The sequence below is a fragment of the Rattus norvegicus genome, chromosome 8, assembly GCF_021556685.1.
Source record: "Rattus norvegicus strain SHRSP/BbbUtx chromosome 8, alternate assembly SHRSP_T2T, whole genome shotgun sequence".
Classification (NCBI taxonomy): domain Eukaryota; kingdom Metazoa; phylum Chordata; class Mammalia; order Rodentia; family Muridae; genus Rattus; species Rattus norvegicus.
Window position 1 is genome coordinate 45,409,679 of NC_141541.1, and position 20,586 is coordinate 45,430,264.

At 40.3% G+C, this 20,586-nt stretch overlaps 1 protein-coding gene across 2 annotated transcripts; it reads right to left on the reverse strand.

Moving 5' to 3' along the window:
• Window positions 1–2,985: 2,985 nt before the first annotated feature.
• LOC148004072 (disks large homolog 5-like) lies at window positions 2,986–20,358 on the reverse strand. Of its 2 annotated transcripts, XM_087564053.1 has the most exons (7): window positions 19,960–20,358; window positions 19,136–19,268; window positions 8,145–8,309; window positions 7,608–7,762; window positions 6,406–6,574; window positions 5,042–5,191; window positions 2,986–4,407 (listed from the first exon to the last, which is right to left on the reverse strand). In XM_087564053.1, exons 4-7 carry the CDS (start codon window positions 7,732–7,734, stop codon window positions 4,137–4,139), a joined length of 717 nt encoding a protein of 238 aa, XP_087420179.1. In that variant the 5' UTR covers window positions 7,735–7,762; window positions 8,145–8,309; window positions 19,136–19,268; window positions 19,960–20,358; the 3' UTR covers window positions 2,986–4,136. The 2 variants fall into 2 exon arrangements, with proteins under 2 accessions (XP_087420179.1, XP_087420180.1); XM_087564054.1 differs by lacking the exons at window positions 5,042–5,191; window positions 8,145–8,309; window positions 19,136–19,268; window positions 19,960–20,358 and having other exon boundaries at window positions 2,988–4,407; window positions 7,608–7,755.
• Between the last annotated feature and the right edge of the window lie 228 nt (window positions 20,359–20,586).

The following is a 20,586-nucleotide window of genomic DNA, read 5'->3' on the forward strand; positions in this document are numbered from 1 at the left end:
GCAAACGCATTCTGACTGGGCAAATAAGCTCCAGAAAATTTCCCCAGGCAAAGACTTGGGTCATGTGGGAGCTACACTGTTTAACAGGGAGATCTGGTTGCTTTCTCCAGGAAGAAGCACTTGGGGGTTGAGTATCACTTCTCAACCTTCTGTTTTAAGTCACTTCTCAGAAGAGACACGTTGTTCTAACTCCTCCATGGGACCTACCCTTCAGTGTGGCTGGATCCTATGGTGTTACAGCTCTGAGCTGGGAGTAGGAGCACTGAGACTGACTTGGAGAAGCCTATTTTCAAGTTTATCTAGATGTGAGGAACAGGTGCTTTTAAAGAAGCATGTGAAAGTTTTTCCTGCAGGAATGCCCACTCTGCTGGCAAAGTCAGGCAGGACAGGGAAAAGCGAGTTCATTTGCTGCCATCACAACCTACCAGACTCTCTATGGGGTGAAGTATTCCCTCACCTTGGTAACAAGAGCATGTAATAAATGAAGTTTTGCAGCTCTCTGTAGTGGAGCCGATGTCAAAATCTCACTGAGAATCATGCATAGCCTGGATTTAGGCTGTATTAATGTAGGCAACAATTTCAGTGTTATCTGCAATGTACCATGGGAGAGTAGTAACCCAAGTCTGCATGCACCTCGACAGTTTTCACTGTAGTCTTCTAATTCACTTTATAAAATTTTATAGTGAGTTCATGGAAGAACGGGCTCAAACATAGACATGAACAATCACAGACACACACACACACACACACACACACACACACACACACGCGCGCGCGCGCCCATACTTTACTGACATGGTGCATAATTTTTGCACACCGCAAATATGGTGAGCATTAATGAAAATACACTAATTATTAAATCAATGGAGGAAGCTGTGGTGAAGCTGGGGCTTAGAGTTACTTAAAAGGTCCTATGAAGGCTCTTCTTTTGCTGGAGGCTAAACTTCAATGCAATTGGGGTTCCCTATTTTCTTTTTGCATAGCACATAGGACTAGGGTGGAAACCAGGGTTTTCAGCATGTTTGGCAAGTACTGTAACATTGAATTAAATCCTTAGGCTGGAACAGTATTGATGTTACACAAAATTACAGGGCAAGCTGGATGAAGACACCGAGCTGACAGTGTGGACATCTTAAGATTTGTACTGGACAGTGACAGACTTTTCTGAAGACTGGAAATGTTTACAATGTCAGAGAGAATGGAAGGCCCCTCAGACTTCAATTCACTCTAAGAACAGTTTATTCAAGTAAGGGATAAATTGAACTATTGTCTCCTGTCACAGATGTCAGTAGAAATTATGCAAGGTATTGTATGCCAGTGGTAGCATTAGCAAGACAAAGCACACCTTGTCTTGAAGGCTAATAAATTAGCAATATGTATAGCAAGACGCAAGCTCTTCCAGGTCCTTTCATAGTAACTGAGAACCTCAAATACAGTGGCAATGTGAAAGTGTGGTGGATATCTAGTTACCACTAGCTTCTGTTTTGATACAGACGACCCTTTCTGTGGCATGGTCAGCTTCTAATGAATGACTAGAGGACCTATGCTTGAGAATAAACGAACAATACATTGCTTCTCTAGATGCTGAGCTCTTAAAAGCCTTGGTGTCACAGCAACTGTTTGTGGACATTCTGGATCATTCCTTCTGAACTTTAACTTTCTGAGTAACTCAGACTCTGAGTAAGTCAGTTCAATTCCATAAATTGGAAATCAGTCAACTGGAAAAAAATACTTTTACAACAGGAACCCAGATTTGCCACGGAAAAAGGGCAGCTTGAACTGGCCCACCTAGGTTTGGGTTTGCACAGGCTTGCTATCCAAAAGAAATATGTGTTCCCAGCTGTAGGCTGCATTCACTATGGTTGCTCTTGAGGTTCTGTCCTAAACTGCTTAGATTAAGATAATTTTCTTAATATCTATCAAAAGAATTCATTATGTGCAGCAGGCCTACAGGAAGATAGTTTCCATTCTGTATTTTATAAATGTGCATAGTAGATATGGTCATCATTGATACTAGGTGAAGGATCTGCTCTAATATGGAAACTAAGTGATGCTGTAGGAACACCCTGAATCCTCAATGAGCAGTGGGGCCACCTGAGCCCTGCATGGATGCCTGGTAGCCTAACACATTGAGCCTGCACAGCTCAGTAAGAATACACATTTCCTGAGATCTCTCTGTTTAATTTGAGGTACCCTGTCTACCTAAGGGAGCACATGCCCTGGAAAGACAAAAGCCACCTGCAGGATCTGTGGTGATGACTCACAGGTTAGAACCTGCAGGATCTGTGGTGATGCCTCACAGGTTAGAACCTCTGCTGCTCTCTCAGAAGAAGCACATGGTTCCCAACAATAATCTACAACTGGGAATGTGATTCCTTCTTTTGGACTATGAGGGAAATTCACCCAGGACAGGCCACAGACATACAGTAGAGAAAAAGACCCACTGACATAAATTATCATTCTACGCCTAATCCACAACAATAAAAACACAGCATATGTATGGTCTAGGACAACAGCATTTATCAAAACCTTTTTCCCAACATGACTTTGGAGGTCATTATCTGTGGGGGTATATTGACAGTGTATTGCAAGAAAGACTGAAGCATATGGTTCTCCATTAGGATTACTTACATATACCTTTGGAAATGTCAATTTTTCTGCAGCTCTACAAATATGAGTGTATATTAGTCAAAATGTGCTACACAGGATCAATAATGAACGTGTGTTGTAGACTGTTTTATTAAGATTAGCAGAAAACATGACTGCATGGATTAAGTATGGCAGTGATCACATCATAAAATGTACATCCAAGAAAAGAACACATTATCCACACAAAACACACTATCACTCTAGGTAACCATTGGTGGCTTTGAATTTACTATTTAGCCCAGGAACTCTGGACCATGCAGAATCCATCTTTAGCTGTCAGTTCTAAGAGCACAAGAGGGGACAGGACACTTGAATAAGCAAGATGGTCTCAAGAGTCAAGAGTTAAAAATCAAGTTTTATTCATAAGGAATACAATTCAAAACAAAAAATGATTAAAATGAATATTAATATAAATATCTAAAAGTATTTTCAGATGTGAAAAATATTAACAAGAACATATAACTATGAAATAACAAAACAAAAACTTCATTTAAGATCATAACAAAAATATTTCTAAACAGCATATTCTTAGTGAACATTTAGAAGCACAGTTATATTGCTGTTTCTCCTCTAGCAGGCAAAATGGCAATGCAGTCCCCAAGTGGTCTCTCAAGTGGTGTTATCCAAAACAGAAAAAGAATAAGATATCAATCATTCAGACTGGCTTAGTGAAAGATAAATTTAGTGTTTCTTAGCAAAATATGAATTCAACTATGAGGGAGAGTATTCATCCAAAAAAGGTTGTTATTATTCAGGATGGCGGTCAGCAGGGGAATCCTGAGAAAGCAACCTATTCTTCAGGAGGCTCTCCTCCTGCTGTGTGTCCCATTCCAGCTCTTTTGCAATTTCTGAGACCAGGGAGAGGAAGGCAGTTATTCAGAAACTGATGTGTTGGGGACTTGCATGCCAGCTGTCAGGTTGCTGCCTTCTACCCACTCAGCTCTATTTTAGGTCACCATTGATGTGTTAACTGATAACATTGGTGCTGTGTCTGTGGGCAGGGCAAAGTCTACAGCAACCCGGACAGTAATGTGGGCTGCCCATCTGGGCCTCAGACTTTAACCAGTGCAAACCAAAAACAGGGCAATGGGAAGAGACCTCATTGGGTTGCAGGATGAAAGGAGAAGTCAACCTGTCACCAAGATGAAAGCCAATGACAAAGAATAATTTGCCATTTGCACTCGGTTCTTATCCCTGAAAGGTGTTTCCCAACTTGGAGGTCACATGACCACAGAATATCATTTATCACAGGAACAAAACTTGTTCAAAGTGCTACATAGCATCCATTCTATCACAGGGACATGCGGTAATATGATAGGTTATTCAATTGTCACCATTTCCAGACTGCAGCTTCAAAAAGAGCACCAAAGCATAGTTGTTAATAAGGCAGTTCCTGAAAAGTGGTTGTCTTCCCAGAATACTCGTGCACAGACAGAGGAATGAACATTCCATTGCATGAGGTGGTTGTATTGTTGGAGTGTACATTATTAAGGTGGTAGGGAAAGCAAACATGTATCAAATTGGCAAATGGAATCAGGTATTTTTAGGCTGACACAGCTGCTTGTCCCTACCAGATGTTGCTTGGTCTGGAGGTTGCTGGTTTTCTCCTGTTCGTCTTTATCTTTCTTGTTCAAATCAAACAAAAATTTCTGTAGCAGCGGTGCAGAATCAAGCTGTTCTGCTTTGCTCTCCTTTCTGAATGGGAACAAGTTCTTCTGCATACATATCTTGTCCATATGGATCCGGCTGGGCAGGTTGCTGGAAACACACACTGCATAGTTAGATCCTGCACCATCTTCCTCCCATTCCTACTCCCAAGTCTCACAAACTCGCTCTGGACCCAGATACCAGTGAAAACTTCATAGAATACATCTTGATACACACAAGGTTGCTGCACAAACATCAAACAGCCAATTCAGGGAAGAATAAATTGTTTCTGTGACCCAAGTACCAAAAAGCGTTCATTTCTCTCCAAAACAACAGGGGATATACATCTATCCATGGAAGCAAAAGGCATGGGGGCAACATTAATAAATAGTGGGCAAATACCCTCAAAGGAGGTCAGTAGAATTAAGGGAAGTTCATGTTACCCATGTGGTCCACACACTGAGTTTTGTTAAACCTGGTGTGACCGCAGAGGCCCAGTTCAGCTATTAGCCATTTGGTGAGCTGAATAAGTACTGGTCTACCTAGAGCCTTCTGAAAATGCCTAGACACTCTGGGTATGAGTAACAGTCTCCTGTGGACCTAAAAACTGAGTCCAAAAGGCCCAGGGCACAGTGATGTTTAAAGAGCACAAGACACGGAGCCAGAGCTGCTAGACCTCCAATCAGAACAAAAGATGGCACCTGTGGGCAAAGTACAGTTAATGGCCTCTCTGACCAGTGCTCACCGATAGAAGTTAATTTCCTTCTGGAGCTCTAGAAATTTCTCACAATGCTCGATGTTCCTCATCTCTAAGTTGTGCAGTAATGACATGACCTCCCTCTCCTTTATCTTCAATATTTCATAAAACGGATTTGACCTGATGTAGCGGCTGGCCCTAGGACAGTAAAACCCAATGAACATCGGCGTTTAGGAATATATGAACTCAGGCTGGGTCTTCTAGTACCCCAGCCCTGGGAGGACAATTTCTGAGTTCTACATATTGGGAGCTTCTTCAGCTTCAGAAACTTGTTATTCTGGGCCGAGGACCCCATAAGCTCGGCATCGAGATAAAGGGTTCCCAGGTTCCCTTTCTTCACTCAGAAGGGCTGGATCTGCAGTCAAGTTAGTTATGGTAAAAAGGGCCTAGGCTACAGCTTTCCCACATCCAAGACCTAGAAAACCGTGATTTCAATTTCCTGTTTTGACAACAGGAATTCTACATCCTGAATAATTAATATTGTAGAGACACACAATTCACACAATTATGGAGTTGAGACCATAAATCGCCACAAAAGTATAATCTGCCCAAATGGCACAAATATACAGACAAATGTGACCACATTGGCAAAGAAGTGTGCAGTTGAAAGAGGGGCTCCCAAAACAAAGCACTCACATCACCATGAAATTGTTATACATGAATATACTCAGGAAAAAAACATAGACCCCTAGATTCCAAGTGTGGGGGGAAATATAAATAGATAAAAATTGCGCATGTGCATGTAGGTGTGTACACACAGAGACACAGAAACTGGGACACACACACAGGAAAAGAAAAGTAAACAGTAAGAGAATGAAAAAGGGAGCGAAATATGCAAACGGAGAACACAATCAGAATCAGAAAAAATGCATGCCACATTATTGGCTCAGAGGTAAACAAAAAAGAAGGAAAAGCCCTGTGTCTCTGGCCATCTAGTCAAACATTGAGATGAACAATTTGGGATCTGTCACCTCAGGCTACTGCAACAAGAGTCCAGCACTCAGTCACCTTCCTAGCACACACCCAAACTCACAGCACCTAGAACCTTGCAAAGCTACCACCTGTCAAGGGCTTTCCAAATGCACACTGGGAACTCATGCTCCAGTAACGTTATCCCTGAATCCTCACTAAGGCCACAAGTTCAGATTTTCAGCTGGAGGCAGCAGATGAGACCATTTCCCATCTCACTCCTGACCAAGGGTCAGGTTCTGATCTCCTCTATATCAGAAATGAGGTTTAGGACGAGTATTTTGGGAGGCACAGCTTTCTAGACCCCAACACCTTAATAGAATACGATGGAGGTGACATTGCAGGTCCATGAGTGACACAAGGCAGTTTGGAGCAATGCATACCTGTTGTTCCTGTATCTCTCTGTCACGTAAGTCAGGAGATCTCTTAGCTCATTTCTCTCCTCAGTAGCTGACTGCAGCTGTCTAATCAGTCTCTGCTCTTCTGTGTTGTCCGTGTTGGTCTCCTTGTTGATTAACACAGGGCCAGGGGATGCTGTCAGTCTCCCATCATCTGTAGGTAGAAGAACACAAGTGAACATTTTTGGGGAAACTGATGAGTGTGCATAGACCATGGCAAGCCCCAAACAGGAGGAGAGCATGTGTACAACACAGTGTCACCACAAAGAGTTTGTTGTTGCCTAAGAGACCTCCTCAGTGGAAGTCAAGTCTCCCAGCACTCTATAGAGACCAAGAGATGTCAGATGCCGGGTGTTCCCTATGCCTGCTGACCCATGCTCCATGTACCACAGAGATGGCTTCTACGGGATTGTTATCAACTTAACAGGGTACAACTTTCTTTCAGGACCCTCACTGCTGTACTTTCAGAAGTCAGATGATAAATTCAACCTCCAAAAGATTTGAGTGATTGGAGATACTCACATGTCCTGCACTGATACTCTAGGCCACACCATTTGGATTTAAAAAGCATTGCGGGGGATGTCATGCTCAACAGACTTATCAATTCCCCTAACTGAAACACCAAATGCCACAGAATTGCCAATTGGTTACAGGCTGAATCTTGGTCTACCTGCTACAAATACTTTTAGTACTGTAAAAAAATGTTTGTAACACACAAACTCTAATTTATAATGCTAAGGATGTCCCATCTCTGCCAATTAGAAAAAGTCAGAGGAGTTCTAAGAACATAAGGCCAGAAGCATAATTTACTTCCTGATACTAAAGACAGAGATCTACTTTACTTAAAGAAGCAATGAGAGTGAAGTAGATTGATACCCTGTCTAAATTCAGTAAAGTTGGACACTCAGTGTCTCTTGATCGTGTTATTATATCAATGTATCGTATCATATGCACGTTAAAAGTGAAGGCCAGAAGTTCACAGAATAATAGCATTGGCCTTCCCATATCCTCCCTTTGTGGATGGGCAAACTAATATTCTGAAATCCTTGACTTTTAGGAATTGTGATCTTCATGGAAATTCAATTCCTTTGCAGATACTCCAGTTGTTCTGGCCTATTGCTAGACAGGTCAGCATAAGCCTATTCTCCCTCTGACAAAAAGCTCAGCATACAATTCACAGAACTTACTCAGCATTCCCCAGGCCAGCTTTCGTTGTCTATCATTTATTTTTGATGAAAGGTGAGATTCCCTCATTCCAGTCTGTCCAAAATCGATGTTCACTCTCCCAAAATTCTTGCGAAGCCGGGAAAACATGTCTTCCTGTGTATCTGCCAGGCAGGGACTGAGAAAAAGTAGGGCACTGGTGGTTACTACAACACTGGTGACATCACAGAGGATGCTAAGAACTCTCTAGGACACAATAGAATGTCCAAGAAGGGACCGCTGATGTCATGGTGAACAGACATTGCATCCCTGCTAATAATCTCCCTGTACAGTGCATAAGCTGAGGTGCCCTTTCCTGGAGACCTTCCCAGGGCATAGCCACTGAGCAAGTCCTGCTCGCAAGACCAAATTTTCGTCAAGGCTTGATTATAAAAACCTGAGTAATTCCTATGCATTTTAATGAATTTTTCCCTCTAAATCCTGCCCAAAAATATCTCATCTTAAGTCAAATTATCCTTACTCATCAATATCAGCCATTAAAAATTCCTGAGAAAGAATACCAGTTTGAATAAGCAGTCAGAAGGTTCTCCTGTCTCCTTATGTACACGTGCTTGAAATCACATCAAGAAATAGCCTGTAGGTTAGGTTGCGACATGGTTGTGTGTTATGGGAACACTCATGAAGCCTTGTCGTTAGCTTAGCATTCGACAGTTGACACAAAATTCCTTAGGAGAAAGAGTTGAAATCATTATCTTGTTAGGAACAGTGTGGAGTCCAATTGCCAAAGGAAAGTGAAATGTAGGAGCCACCAATGGAGGCACCCTCATGCTGCTTGGGGGTTCTCCTCTTTTTACTAATGTCACCAAAGGAGTATTGCTCACAGGCCTCTGTAAGCTCTACCATGAGATTCTGTCTGACAGTTTGTGTCTTAGGCCTTTCACAGGGCATGCATATCTTCTCTAAATTTAACCCCATTCTTCTAGTTTTGAGACCCAACCGGTGATTATCTCTTAGCCCCTATGCCCTGTTTTCGTCCATATCACTTCCCTCCCATGTCTATTCTGAAGCTCCAGCTTCAGCTTTCCTCAACCTATATTCCTCTGTAAGCCTGGAGTTCTGCTACATACTTTCTGCAGCATATCTTGGCCTTCAGATCTTTATTATATCCAATCGGCAGTTAGACAACACCTAAGAGATCTCTCAGCTTGTGTTGAGCTGGTGAGAAGGAGAAACATCTACAAAATAGCAAACTTGATGATGGACTGTAGAAATGACAAGACAGTAATCCTGCCAGCACTTAGCTCTCTGCCAGTAAAGAACTAAAAATTGAAAGTTGACACACCTTAGTACAAAGGGAGGTCACCTCAGCATTTCCCCTTTTACACCAAAAAATACCTCTATCTTTACCACTGATCAGCTAGATAAAATTAGAAAATTAATTGGATGCATCAGATAAGAATGACTGTCACAATATTCAGTCCATTTGTAATTGGCAAAATTGGAGAAGGTACTTCATTAACTAAATTATTTTAGTGTAAAATTTTGTAACAGAATCATTTTCTCTCACTTTTTAAGCTTTTTTGTTCTCTATTTATCGCAGCTTGCACTTATTAGCCATAACAACTCTCCTGAAATGAAAAACAATTTTCTTAATTTTAAATAATTTAAGGGTTTATGTCCTTCATCTTTAAAATTTTACACCTCTTTTGTGGACATATTGCCATTTTTTTTTCTTTTTTCAACTTCCACAAGTAGATTATTTTTTCTCTGATATGGAGAAGGATGCAAGGGTGGACTTCAGATATGAGGTGATGGTGGATATCAACGGAGTTGAGCTGCATGATGCGAAATTCACAGAGAACAAAAAAGGCGTTTAAAAAAACTAAAATGAGCACAGTGAGGACGAAGAAGTGAATGCTTAGCATGGAGAGGTTTGTCAGTAGACTCTGCATTTATGGCGTGGGCTGGGTTTGGGTGGGGTTCTGGAGTAGTCAGAATGTTGTCTGTTCTGGTCCTTCCAGGGAAACTCCTCCCTCTTCTCTCATCCTTCCTCTGCCTCCACCTCAACCTCCAACTTCCATAACTGCCTCCTACTACAGCAGCAGCTTCTGGGCATCTGCCTTTCTGCTCAAGCAGAAGTGCTCGGGGGTGATACAATCTTTGAAAAGTCCAGGGGAGCAGTCAGGCCATGCACACTCTGTTGTCAAACCCGTAGGGGCTCAGGATTTATGGTGCCAGAGCGGTTGTGGCGGGCATTTTGATGCTCCAGTGGGTTGTCTGTCGAGCCCCTCATTCTGGACCTCCCATGTCCCCCCTGGTCCTGTCAGGTTCCTAGTTGTCACATTCCTGTGTGATGGTGAACTCGTTTTCTTTTTTGAGTCTCATGACAAGAAAAGGTTAAGAGTAAACTATCTAATCATCTCCATCTGAGACCTGAGAAGGAGAAATGTTGCCTGAAGAAACAGGAAATTCAGAGAAAATAGCTTCCAATTCTAAAGAAATGACAGAAATTGTTGGCTACCAGACAGACAGTCAGCAAATTTTTCATGTCATTTTGTCATCCACCCTCAGATGAACGGGTCAGGGTCTCTGACATCAATCCTTTGAAGTAGGTCACTTGAAGGACTATCCTCTTTTTGTTCTCCAAAGCCTGGGACAATAGACTTCCCCATCATCCACTTCTCCACAGTCTGCACAACTTTCTGGCAGCAGTAGAGGTAAGTGGGTGGTATTTCACCCCATGGCCACTTTGCCACATTTGAAGGGAACTCTAGTTAGGGTTCTTTAGTTCCCATCATCTTCTTCAGAGAGACTGGGGACACTGCCAAGAGTTGAGGTCACTCCCACTGTGAAAAGCCTTTAACTATTTGGACATCAGAAACGGCAGATTCTTCAGATCTCTAAAGGATTTGAGAACCACCTTTTTATGTAAAGTCTATCTCAGTGGACAAACGTGGCTTTTTTTCAAGGGATTTATTTTCTCTATACCTTTGAATACATATAAAAGAAGCTAAATAAAGCTCATTTCTGTACCAAAGGAACTAGTACCTAACATCACTAGAACACTGATTATTTATAGTTGGATGGTACTATTTGCATTCCTTAATTATCCATGGCAGTGTACAGTAGTAATTTTATACAATTAGAATTATACACCACATTGTGAATAAGATGCATATACTTATATCTGAAACAAGATTTCAATCATTTATGCAAATACAATTTTAAATTCGAAATCCATGATATCCTGAAATATTTGAGACTTGGTGTTGCTTTCTAGTACAAAAAGAGATTGAATAATCTATGCTTTTTTTTTATCATTTTAGCCCCATTCTCCTCCTTCCCAAAACTTCTAGATAGGAGAGAAAAGGGTTGAGGAGGGAAAGAGAAAATAAGTAAGACATCCCTGATTCTAATCTCCTTTACTCTTTCCTCACTGACCATGACCAGTAAAAACTTGCAGCCAACCCACTAAATGACAATAAAAATTTATGACCCACTGCAGACAAATAATCAGCTACCCATCCTTCTTTTGAGAATGAGGGTGCCATGTTCTCTAAAGTTGTATCCCTATGAGTGTGGGGTGACAACAAGTTTTGGGGACCTTACAATAATTGGGATATTTTCCAAATCCTGTGAGATCCTGCAGTTTCATATGCTTCCAAGTCCTGAATGTGTAGGGAGTAACTGAAGTCCTGGCTACATTAACAATTGAAAATACAAACACACATTCATACAATTTGAGGAAGGTCACACAATATCTACCTCTTGACCTTTGCTCAAAACAATTGTTCAGTGACTTTTTTATTTAGCTTCAGGTATCTTCTTAGTTACAGGCAGAAACGAGACAGATTGCTGAATAATGTTAATAGCTTCTAAGCCAGTCACGAATAGAGTTCCTGCAATCCTTTGAAGTCTCATTAGAGAGGCTCTATTTTGCACACTACTCACAATTCTTATGTCTCCCGTGTAGCAAACTAAAATGGACTGTTATGATCTGCTTACATATTTCAAAAGTTTTCCCAATCCAAAGTATTCCACCCTCCTCCAAAAAACAAGAGATTCCTCACAAAAACAAGTCCATTCCCTCTGGTACCAGTTTATATATCAGTCACATTTCTGTTACTTCAAAAAAATACCATGACCAAAAGCATGTCAAGGAATCCAGTGTTTCACGGTGTGGTAGCCAACCCCCAACTACAAAATTATTTCATTGTTAAGTCATAAATGTAAGGTTACTACACTTTTGAATGGTAATGTAAATATCCTGTATAAAGTATGTCTCCTATGTGATTGCCCCAGGAAGTAGTTGCAACCAACTGGTTGAAAACTGCACCTTATGTGTGGAGGTGGTGGTTGTGGGTTTTTGTTTTCTTTTGTTTGTTACTTTGGCCTCTTTGTCAAAACCGAGATGCTGATGAGAACATACACCAATATCTGTGTCCTTTATTATCTTCCTTTAGACATTGTGTTTGTTCTAATTGTATCAACAGGCTGGGTTTTTTTTACTATTCCCCAAAATGAACTTGAAATTATTAAAGATGATGCGTCCTGCAGTGTTTTACTGTCTTACTATTTGCCAGTGTCTGACTGCCCTTCATTTATGCTTTCATTGGTTGAGATCTTTTTTTCATTCCCATGAAGCCCTGCATCACAATTAGGACGGGATGGATTTAAACTTGTAGACGATTCTTATAGGAATTCGATAAAAAATATCAGTCATATTGATACATGAAGACGAGAGGTGTCTTCATTTTCTGCTTTCTTCAGTTTTTTTTATTTTTCTTAATGTGTTCTTCGTAGCAAGTCTTCAGTTCCTTAGATTTATTACAAAATTTTTAAGGCTAGTCTGAATGGGTTTCTTTTCTTGGTATGTTTGTTGATATTTATTGTTGGTATACAGGAACCTTAATACATTGACCTTAATGTGATTTTAGTGAGTGGGTCTATGAGCTGTAGGAGTTATCTAGTGGAAACACCGTGTTGTTTATATATGGATCATATCACCTGCAAATCAGAAAATTCTGACTGCTTTCCTTTATATGGACATGGCCTTTCCATCTTTCTATTTTCTGTTTTGGATAAGACTTCACATACTACTTGGATTAGATGAAAAGATTGAACACCTGTGACTTATTACTGATCTTAGGGAAATGCATTAAGATATTCTCCAGTTAGGATGCTGTTGGCCTTGTATATTTTCTTCATAATGTTAATGTATATCTTCTCCATATCCCAGATTCTCCAGGACTATTTCATGTATCACTGTGAGATTTTGCCAAAGAAATTGTCTGCCTCTAGTCAATGATCATGTGATTCTTGTTCTTGCTTTCATGTGGTGTATTGTTTATTCATTTGTATTTGTTGAAATATTCTTGCCCCTCTGTAGTCAAGCCATCTTGATCATGGTACCTGATATGTTTGGTATACATCTGAATTTTATTTGCCTGTATTTTATTGAGAAATTTTTCACTTAAGTATTCCTTCCAATCTTTGTTTTATAGGCTGTGAAGAGACACCATGACCAAGGGAACTTATAGAAGAAAGAGTATATTGTTGCTTACAGTTTCAAGGATTCTGAGCTATGACTATTATGCTGAGGTACATGGCAGCAGGTAGGTCACCATGTGTCTAGAGAACTAGCTGAGAGCTTACATCTTATCTGCAAGTTGGAGACAGAGAAAGTGAGCGTTAAGTATAAATGGTATTTAATTTGGAAACCTCAAAGCCCAATCCCATAATACTCCTCCAACCAATACATATCTTATAATTCTTCCTGCACATTTCCTCTCACAAGAAACAAACATTCATACATGTGAGTTTATGTGGGCCATTATCATTCAATTCACCATATCCTACTCACAATTATCCATAGGATTTTAAACATATCAAAAAAAATGCATTTCCCACATCCTTCAAAAATCCTTGTAGTGTTTCACAATCTACACAGTTCAGCCAAAGAACTTCATAAAACTCCAGGCAGTCCCATAATTATTTCCCCCCTATGAAATCAAAAGGCAAATTACACACTTCCAATGTGTAATGCCGAATCATATATCTTATCATTGCCAAGGGAAATTGGGAATGTGGTGAGCCAATTCAAGGCATAATCCCAAGAGCACACACTCCAAATTCTCTCCTTCTGATAGTAGACAAAGAGATTAGACCTATTTTAAATTTTCCATATTTATTTCTCCCCTGACCCTTTCAGTTGTTGTATTGTTTATGTTACTTACTTTCCATGAGTGTGTGTATTTTCTGTACTTTTAATTGTGTGATACCACTTTGATTCCTTTGTGCTCAGATAGAATGCATGACATTACTTCAACTTTATTATATTTCCTGAGGGTTGTTTTGCATCCCAATATGTGGTCAATTTTGGAGAAAGGTCCACAGGCTGATAGAAAGTATATGTATAGTTCAATGTAGTTTGTTAGGTTCATTTGCCTGACGATGTACCTTAATTCTGCTCCTCCTGTTTTGTTTATTTGCATGTGATCTGTTAGGTGGTCTGAATAGACAATTTAAACAAATCACAACCACTATTATAACTAATCTGTTGTTTCATATGTATCTGATAATGTATATTTTTAAATTTGAGAAGCTTGTGTTTAATATGTGTATATTTAGAATTGTAGTATCTTTTTGTCATTGCAAAGTATGAAATGAATTTCCTTACATCTTCTGGACAGGATGAGTTTGAAACTATTCTGTCAGCTACATAGACAAACTGAATAGGGAGATGGTTCTTAGTTCATTTTCACTAGTATACCTTCTATATCTCTCAGGATGGTAATTCTGTTTCTGGCTTAATATATGTCTGTTTACTGGGGAATTGAGTTTAGTGATATGTAAATATTTTTTAAACCTCTGTGTTAATTTTGTCATTTTTTAAAATTTTTGACTTTTTCATCCATTTCATTTGATTGACTGTCCTAGTGGTGTTAATTTATTTCCTGTGTCTTCTGGTATTTTATCCTTCCCTGCAAACTATAGTATTCCTATTAGGATCCTCTACAGAGCTGGCTTACTGATTATACATAGTTTTTAATTTATTTATAATATCCCTTAATCTGCACAGTAGCTGCGCAGCTAGCCAACTGTCCTGCATGGAATTAGGTCTAATTTCCAAACAATGTCTCTGAACTCCTACTTACTATGCAGCATCTTGGCTGCTCTTTGTTCCACTTGGTCAGCCCTCAGGACCAGGCTTTCCTCTGTCTTAACCCATGGCTGCTGTCCTCCTTCCTCTCTCCTCTCTATCACATCCATTCTTCCTTTCTTCTTGGCAGCTTTTTCCTTCTTCCCCCATCATGATCCTCTCTAGCAAAGCCCTCAAAAACTCACCTCCACCATCTGTCTGCTGTGCTTCTTTATAATCACAATTAATGGGAGCAGGGTCACTTTTCTGGGGGTTAAACAGTCTTACATTCTACAAATTAGCATTAAAATACAAGCTGAATTTTATCAATACACCACAGGGTTTTCTTTCATTTTGTTTTGGTTTAATTTTTCTTTTAACTTTTTACTTTTTATTTTAATTTTGGCTATCTTTTATTAATTGGTTATTTTATTAATTTACATTTCAAATGTTATCCCGCTTTCCAGACTCCCCTCATCAAGCCTCATCATCATATTTCTTCTCAGCATTTTCTATATAACAGCCTTCCCCGAACTACACATATCCATTCCCACCTCACACATCTAGGATCTCCATTTGGTGGGGCCTCATTCCTACCAGAGTCAAGGTGCTACCACCACACTGATACCAGATAAGTCAATCCTCTTCTACCCAGTACCTAGGACAATAGACCCATACTTGTATACACATTGCCTAGTTATTTACTCCCTAGGACCAAGGAAGATTGGTGAGAGAGGGTCTGGTTAGATATTTAAAACCAATGATTGCTGCTTTCTCTTCTTTTTTTGGTTATAGGTAAAATTATGTTTGTATACTTCCCTTTTTTGTAATTATTGTCAGATGATTAATTTCTTGGATTTTCTTGGATAATATTTAGTTCATTGTCTTGGAGTTTTCTTCCTATTATCCTCTGGTGTGCTTTATAGAGAAAAATATAGTTTAAATTTGATTTTGTCATGTAATATCCTGGTTTCTCCATTTATGGCGATTGGGAATTACTCAGTGTATAGGAGCTTGGGTCTGCATTACTTCGGCCCAAGATTTTCTGGCTTTTAGAGTCTCTCTTGAGAAGTCTGGTGTAATTCAAATTGGTCTGAATTAATTTGGTACTGGGTATTTGTACCTTACCCCTTTTAATGTACTTTCTTGTATCTGTGCATTTAGTGTTTAATTTTTATGTGAAGGGAGGAATTTTTCTGGTATAATTAATTTGGCGTTCGGTAGGCTTGTTGTATGTTTTGGCCTTTCCTTTCTTCAGCTTACGGAAGTATTCTGCGATGATTTGTTGAAGATATTTACTGAACCTATGAACTGGAACTCTTAATTCTCTTCAATATCTATTATCCTTAGGTTTGGACTTACATTGAGTCCTGAAATTCATGGATATTTTGGATTCAACAAACCGTACATGTTTATCTGAGATGGATTTTTTGTGCTTTGTGGGGTGACCTGCTTGACCCCTACGCTTCCATTTATTATCTTGTTGGATAATGAGACATGGTCAGGAATGGTGACCTCTTGCCATAAACTATATGAAAATAGTGAGGTCAATTTATGTGTGTCAAGTATCAGTAGTCTCCTGGGTGGTTTTGGATCCTGGTTGGACATATGCAACTGTTTCAAAAGCCCAGGATTGATGTTCCTTGGGATTCCCATGATGATGCAATCAGACATGACGGAAAAAGACCAGAATACACATGAGAGAATGTGATTTGTATAATAGAGAGAACATTATTAATGTTCTAACTTATTGAGTTAGGATACAGAATATCTGATCACACTGTGATCTCCAAGAATGTATTATTTAACGAAAAACTATGGTTTGGTATAGCATTGCAAGGGCAAGGACATTTACGCAAGATCTGTTTGTTTCCTGTAAACATGGACTTTATTACTGTATGGCTCACCTACCACACACCTTTATTTCAAAGGTAAAAAGTGTACTTAGGTCCAGAGCAGATTGAGGCACGACTTGACAGAAAATGAAGATAACTAAGGCAATGGAAATTCTTAGAGTTGAAGGATTATTAAGAAAGTGTTCAGAGGGAACAAGAATGCCCTTCTCTGGGAGGTCAGTGAATTAGGAAGGACACTTGGGAGCTTTACTTGACGTCAGCATCTGAGTCTGGAAACGTCATTGGTAAAATTAATGTCTGGAATTTTGTGTTGTGAAACAGCACATTGGCTCTGCAGCGTTTGGCAAGGTCCATGGACAGAGAGATCACACCAGCTGGGAACAATCTGACAAGAAATCAAGTTTCCTTTAGTCACCTGAGAGGTCCTCAAGGAGAGAGGAATGGACGGGTAACACCTTAATAGAAGGCTTTAGGATCTCAATAGTGCTACTCTAGATGCCTTCAAGATAGATGCAGAAAAAGAAAAACTAAATAACTTCACAGGAATTAGAACAATTCTGACCATGATTATTTCACATTGGCAGTTTATACTTGATTCGTCTTTTTAAATTTAAAACAAGAGCCTAGGGTGTAAATTCGAGGTAGCCTTAGAATCACAGTATGTTTACACCACCTTTAAGGTGCCCAGCATCTAACACTCCGTGGCTAGAGATTCTACTTTTAACTGGATCACCAGAGAAAATCTACAATCAACCATGCTAGGGAGGCCCTGATCAGTGTGTATGTTCTGTCCATGTCCACGACAACCCACTTCAGCAGAAACGCCTCCATTTTACAGGTGAAGAAACCACAGCTCAGAACCAATTATCATCAGATCCCTCAGTCTCACTGGCTGTCACTTACACCCACATCCTTCTCTGTGAAGGGAAGCTTTGGGCCTGATGTGGGCTGTGCAAGCTGACTCTCCTGAGATGATCAATGCTCTTCTTGAACCTGGGAGAACTGAAGACAAGATGAGCACACAGACTCCTGGGATAGATCCTGCCTCTGGGTCCTAGGGTGGGACACAGTATCCCTTGTCATGTGCCTCTCCTCATCTTAGGAGTCTGTTCCCATGTGTCAGCTTCTATGGCAGTGGGTCTCAACACTCCTAGTGCTGCAACTCTGTAATACAGCTCTTCATGCTGTGGTGACCCCAACCATAAAATTTTTTCATTGCTACTTCCTAATGAAGTTTGCAGTACTTATAAGTCATAATATGCAAGGTATCTGATATGCAATCTGTGTGTGAAGTTGTGCCTCACAGTCTGAGAAACATTGCTTTATATAATTTTTTTAAAAGAAAGGCCTTCATATAATGAGGACCCTGAGCAGACATAAAGGCAGAGACACCGTGAAGTAGTGACAAGTTTTAACAGGCCCAAGGCTGCTTGCCTTAATGCCAACAGAGATTTTCTCGCTAAAGGTACAGTCTGAAATCACTGGCCCCATGACATTTCTTACCTCAATTTTCCCCCTTACAATGTCTGTCTGCTTGGACATGTCTGTCCAGGAAGCTAGTCTCTGTAGTCTCTGATAAAGACAGAATGCTAAAGGCAGGTATGGTTTCCCTCTTTTGGCCCACAGTCACTTGTATAGAAGTAAGTTCAAATCCCCTGTGGGTAAATGTGTGTCTCTCACATAGTGTATGAGAATTGAAATATCTCTTTGAGTTGAGAAAAACCAACTCCCACTTCAGATTTAGAGCTGACCAACAATTACTTTCAGGAGAATGAAGAAGCTGGCCAGGCCTGAAGATCCAGATCCCCTTCCTGCCTGGGATAATCCCACCTACAGTAGAGTTCAGCTTCACCTAGCAGGTGTTATCAGAAAAATCTGACCTTAAGATTCTGAAATCCACAATATGCACAAACCCTAGAGTTGTTAGGTGGCTGATTTGGGGGATTTCTCCAGGTTATAATCATTCTGGCCTCTTCTCTTCCCTTGGATGCACTCTGTTCTCTCTTGTCTGTTGGTCCTAAAAGGACTTGGGTCAACTCAAGGACTTCTAGGGGAGGAGCTTTTGTTGTGGGAGTGAGCATGGATCAAGAATGTAACCCCATTCTGCCTGGGCAACTAATCTCCAGAAAAATCTTCTGCAGGCAAAGAACTGGGTCCTGTGATAGACTACACAGTTTAACAGGGAGATCTGGTTGCTTTCTCCAGGAAGAAGCACTTGGGTGTTGACTCTCACTTCTCAACCTTCTGTTCTAAGTCACTTCTGAGAACGGGCACTTTTGTCTAACTCCTCAATGGGACCTACCCTTCAGTGTGGCTGGAGGATCCTATGGTCTTGCAGCTCTGAGGTGGGATTGGGAGCACTCAGACTGACTTGGAGAAGCCTCTTTTCACAGCTGATCTAGTTGTGAGGAACAGGTGCTTTTAAAGAAGCATGTGAAAGTATTTCCTGCAGGAGAGACCTCTGCAGGCAAAGACACACAGGACAGGGAAAAGCGAGTTTATGTACTGCCATCACATCCTACCAGTCTCTATATGGGGCAAGGGTTTGCCTCACCTTAGTAACAACAGCATGTAATAAATGAACCTTTTGCTGATTTCTGTCGTGGTTCCGATGTCAAAATGTCAATGAGCACCATGCAGAGCCCGGACTTAGGCTGTTTTAAAGTAGGCCACAGTATCAGTGTTATCTGAAAGGTACCATGGGACAGTAGTAACGCACGTTTACATGAACCTGGACAGTTTTCACTACAGACTTCTAAGTCATTTTATAAAATTTTATAGTGAGTTCATGGAAGAACAGGCTCAAACATAGACAGGAACATACACACAAACACACACACAGACACACACACACACACACACATACATACATATACTTTACTGACATGGTGCATATTCTTTGTACACCAAAAATAAGGTGAGCATTAATTAAAATATACTAATAATTGAATAAATGGAGGAAGCTGTGTAGAGACTGTGGCTTATAGTTACTTAAAAGGTCCTTTGCAGGCTCGCCTTTTGTTGGTTGGTAAACTTCAAGTGCAACTGGAGTTCGTTATTTTCTTTCTCCATAGCACGCAGGACTAGGGTGGAAGCTAGGGTTTTCAGAATATTTGGTAAGTACTGTAACATTGAATGAAATCCTAAGGCTGGAACACTATTAATGTTCTACAAAATTACAGGGCAATCTAAAGTCAGATATCTACTGTATTTAAGAAGCAATGAGAGTGGGGTAGATTGATGCCCTGTCTAAATTCAGAAATGTTGGAGCCTAAATGTCTCCTGATGGTGTTATTATATCAATGTAACATAACATATGTAACATATACTCTTTAAAATAAAGGCCAGAAGTTCACAGAATAATAGCATTAGCCTTACCATATCCTCCCTTTGGGGATGGGTAAACTAATGTTCTGAAATCTTTGACTCTCAGGAATTGTGATCTTCATGGAAATTCAATTCCGTTGCAGATGCTCCAGTTGTTGTGGCCCATTGTTAGAAATATCAGCTTAACCTATACTCCCACTGACAGAAAGCTCAGAATACAGTTCACAGAACTTACTCCACATTCCCCAGACTTGTTTCTTTTGTCCACCTTTTTCTTTCCTTCTTTCTTTTTTTTAATGAAAGGCCAGATTGCCTCACACTAGTCTGTCCAAAATCGCCATTCACTCTCCCAAAATTCTTGTGAAGATGGGAAAACATGTCTTCCTATGTATTTGCCAGGCAGGGACTGAGAAAAAGTAGGGCATTGGTTGTTACTACAACCCTGGTGACATCACAGACGATGCCAAGAACTCTCTAGGAAACCATAGAATTTCCAAGAAGGGACATCTGATATCATGGTGAACAGACTTTGCCTCCCTGCTAATAACCTCCCTGTATAGTGCATAAGCTGAGGTGCCCTTTCCAGGAGACTTTCCTAGGGCATAGACATTGAGCAACTCCTGATTCCAAGGCCAAGTATTCCTCAAGGCTTGATTATGAAAACCTTAGTAATTCCTA

Excerpts from the sequence above, each read along its gene's own strand:
- LOC148004072 (XM_087564053.1), bottom strand. The coding sequence starts at position 7,734 with ATGTTTTCCCGGCTTCGCAAGAATTTTGGGAGAGTGAACATCGATTTT. Across the intron at positions 6,575-7,607 it reads GCTGGCCTGGGGAATGCTGA|ATGATGGGAGACTGACAGCA; the intron begins GTAAGTTCTGTG and ends TTCTACCTACAG. Across the intron at positions 5,192-6,405 it reads GAGAGATACAGGAACAACAG|GGCCAGCCGCTACATCAGGT; the intron begins GTATGCATTGCT and ends TTACTGTCCTAG.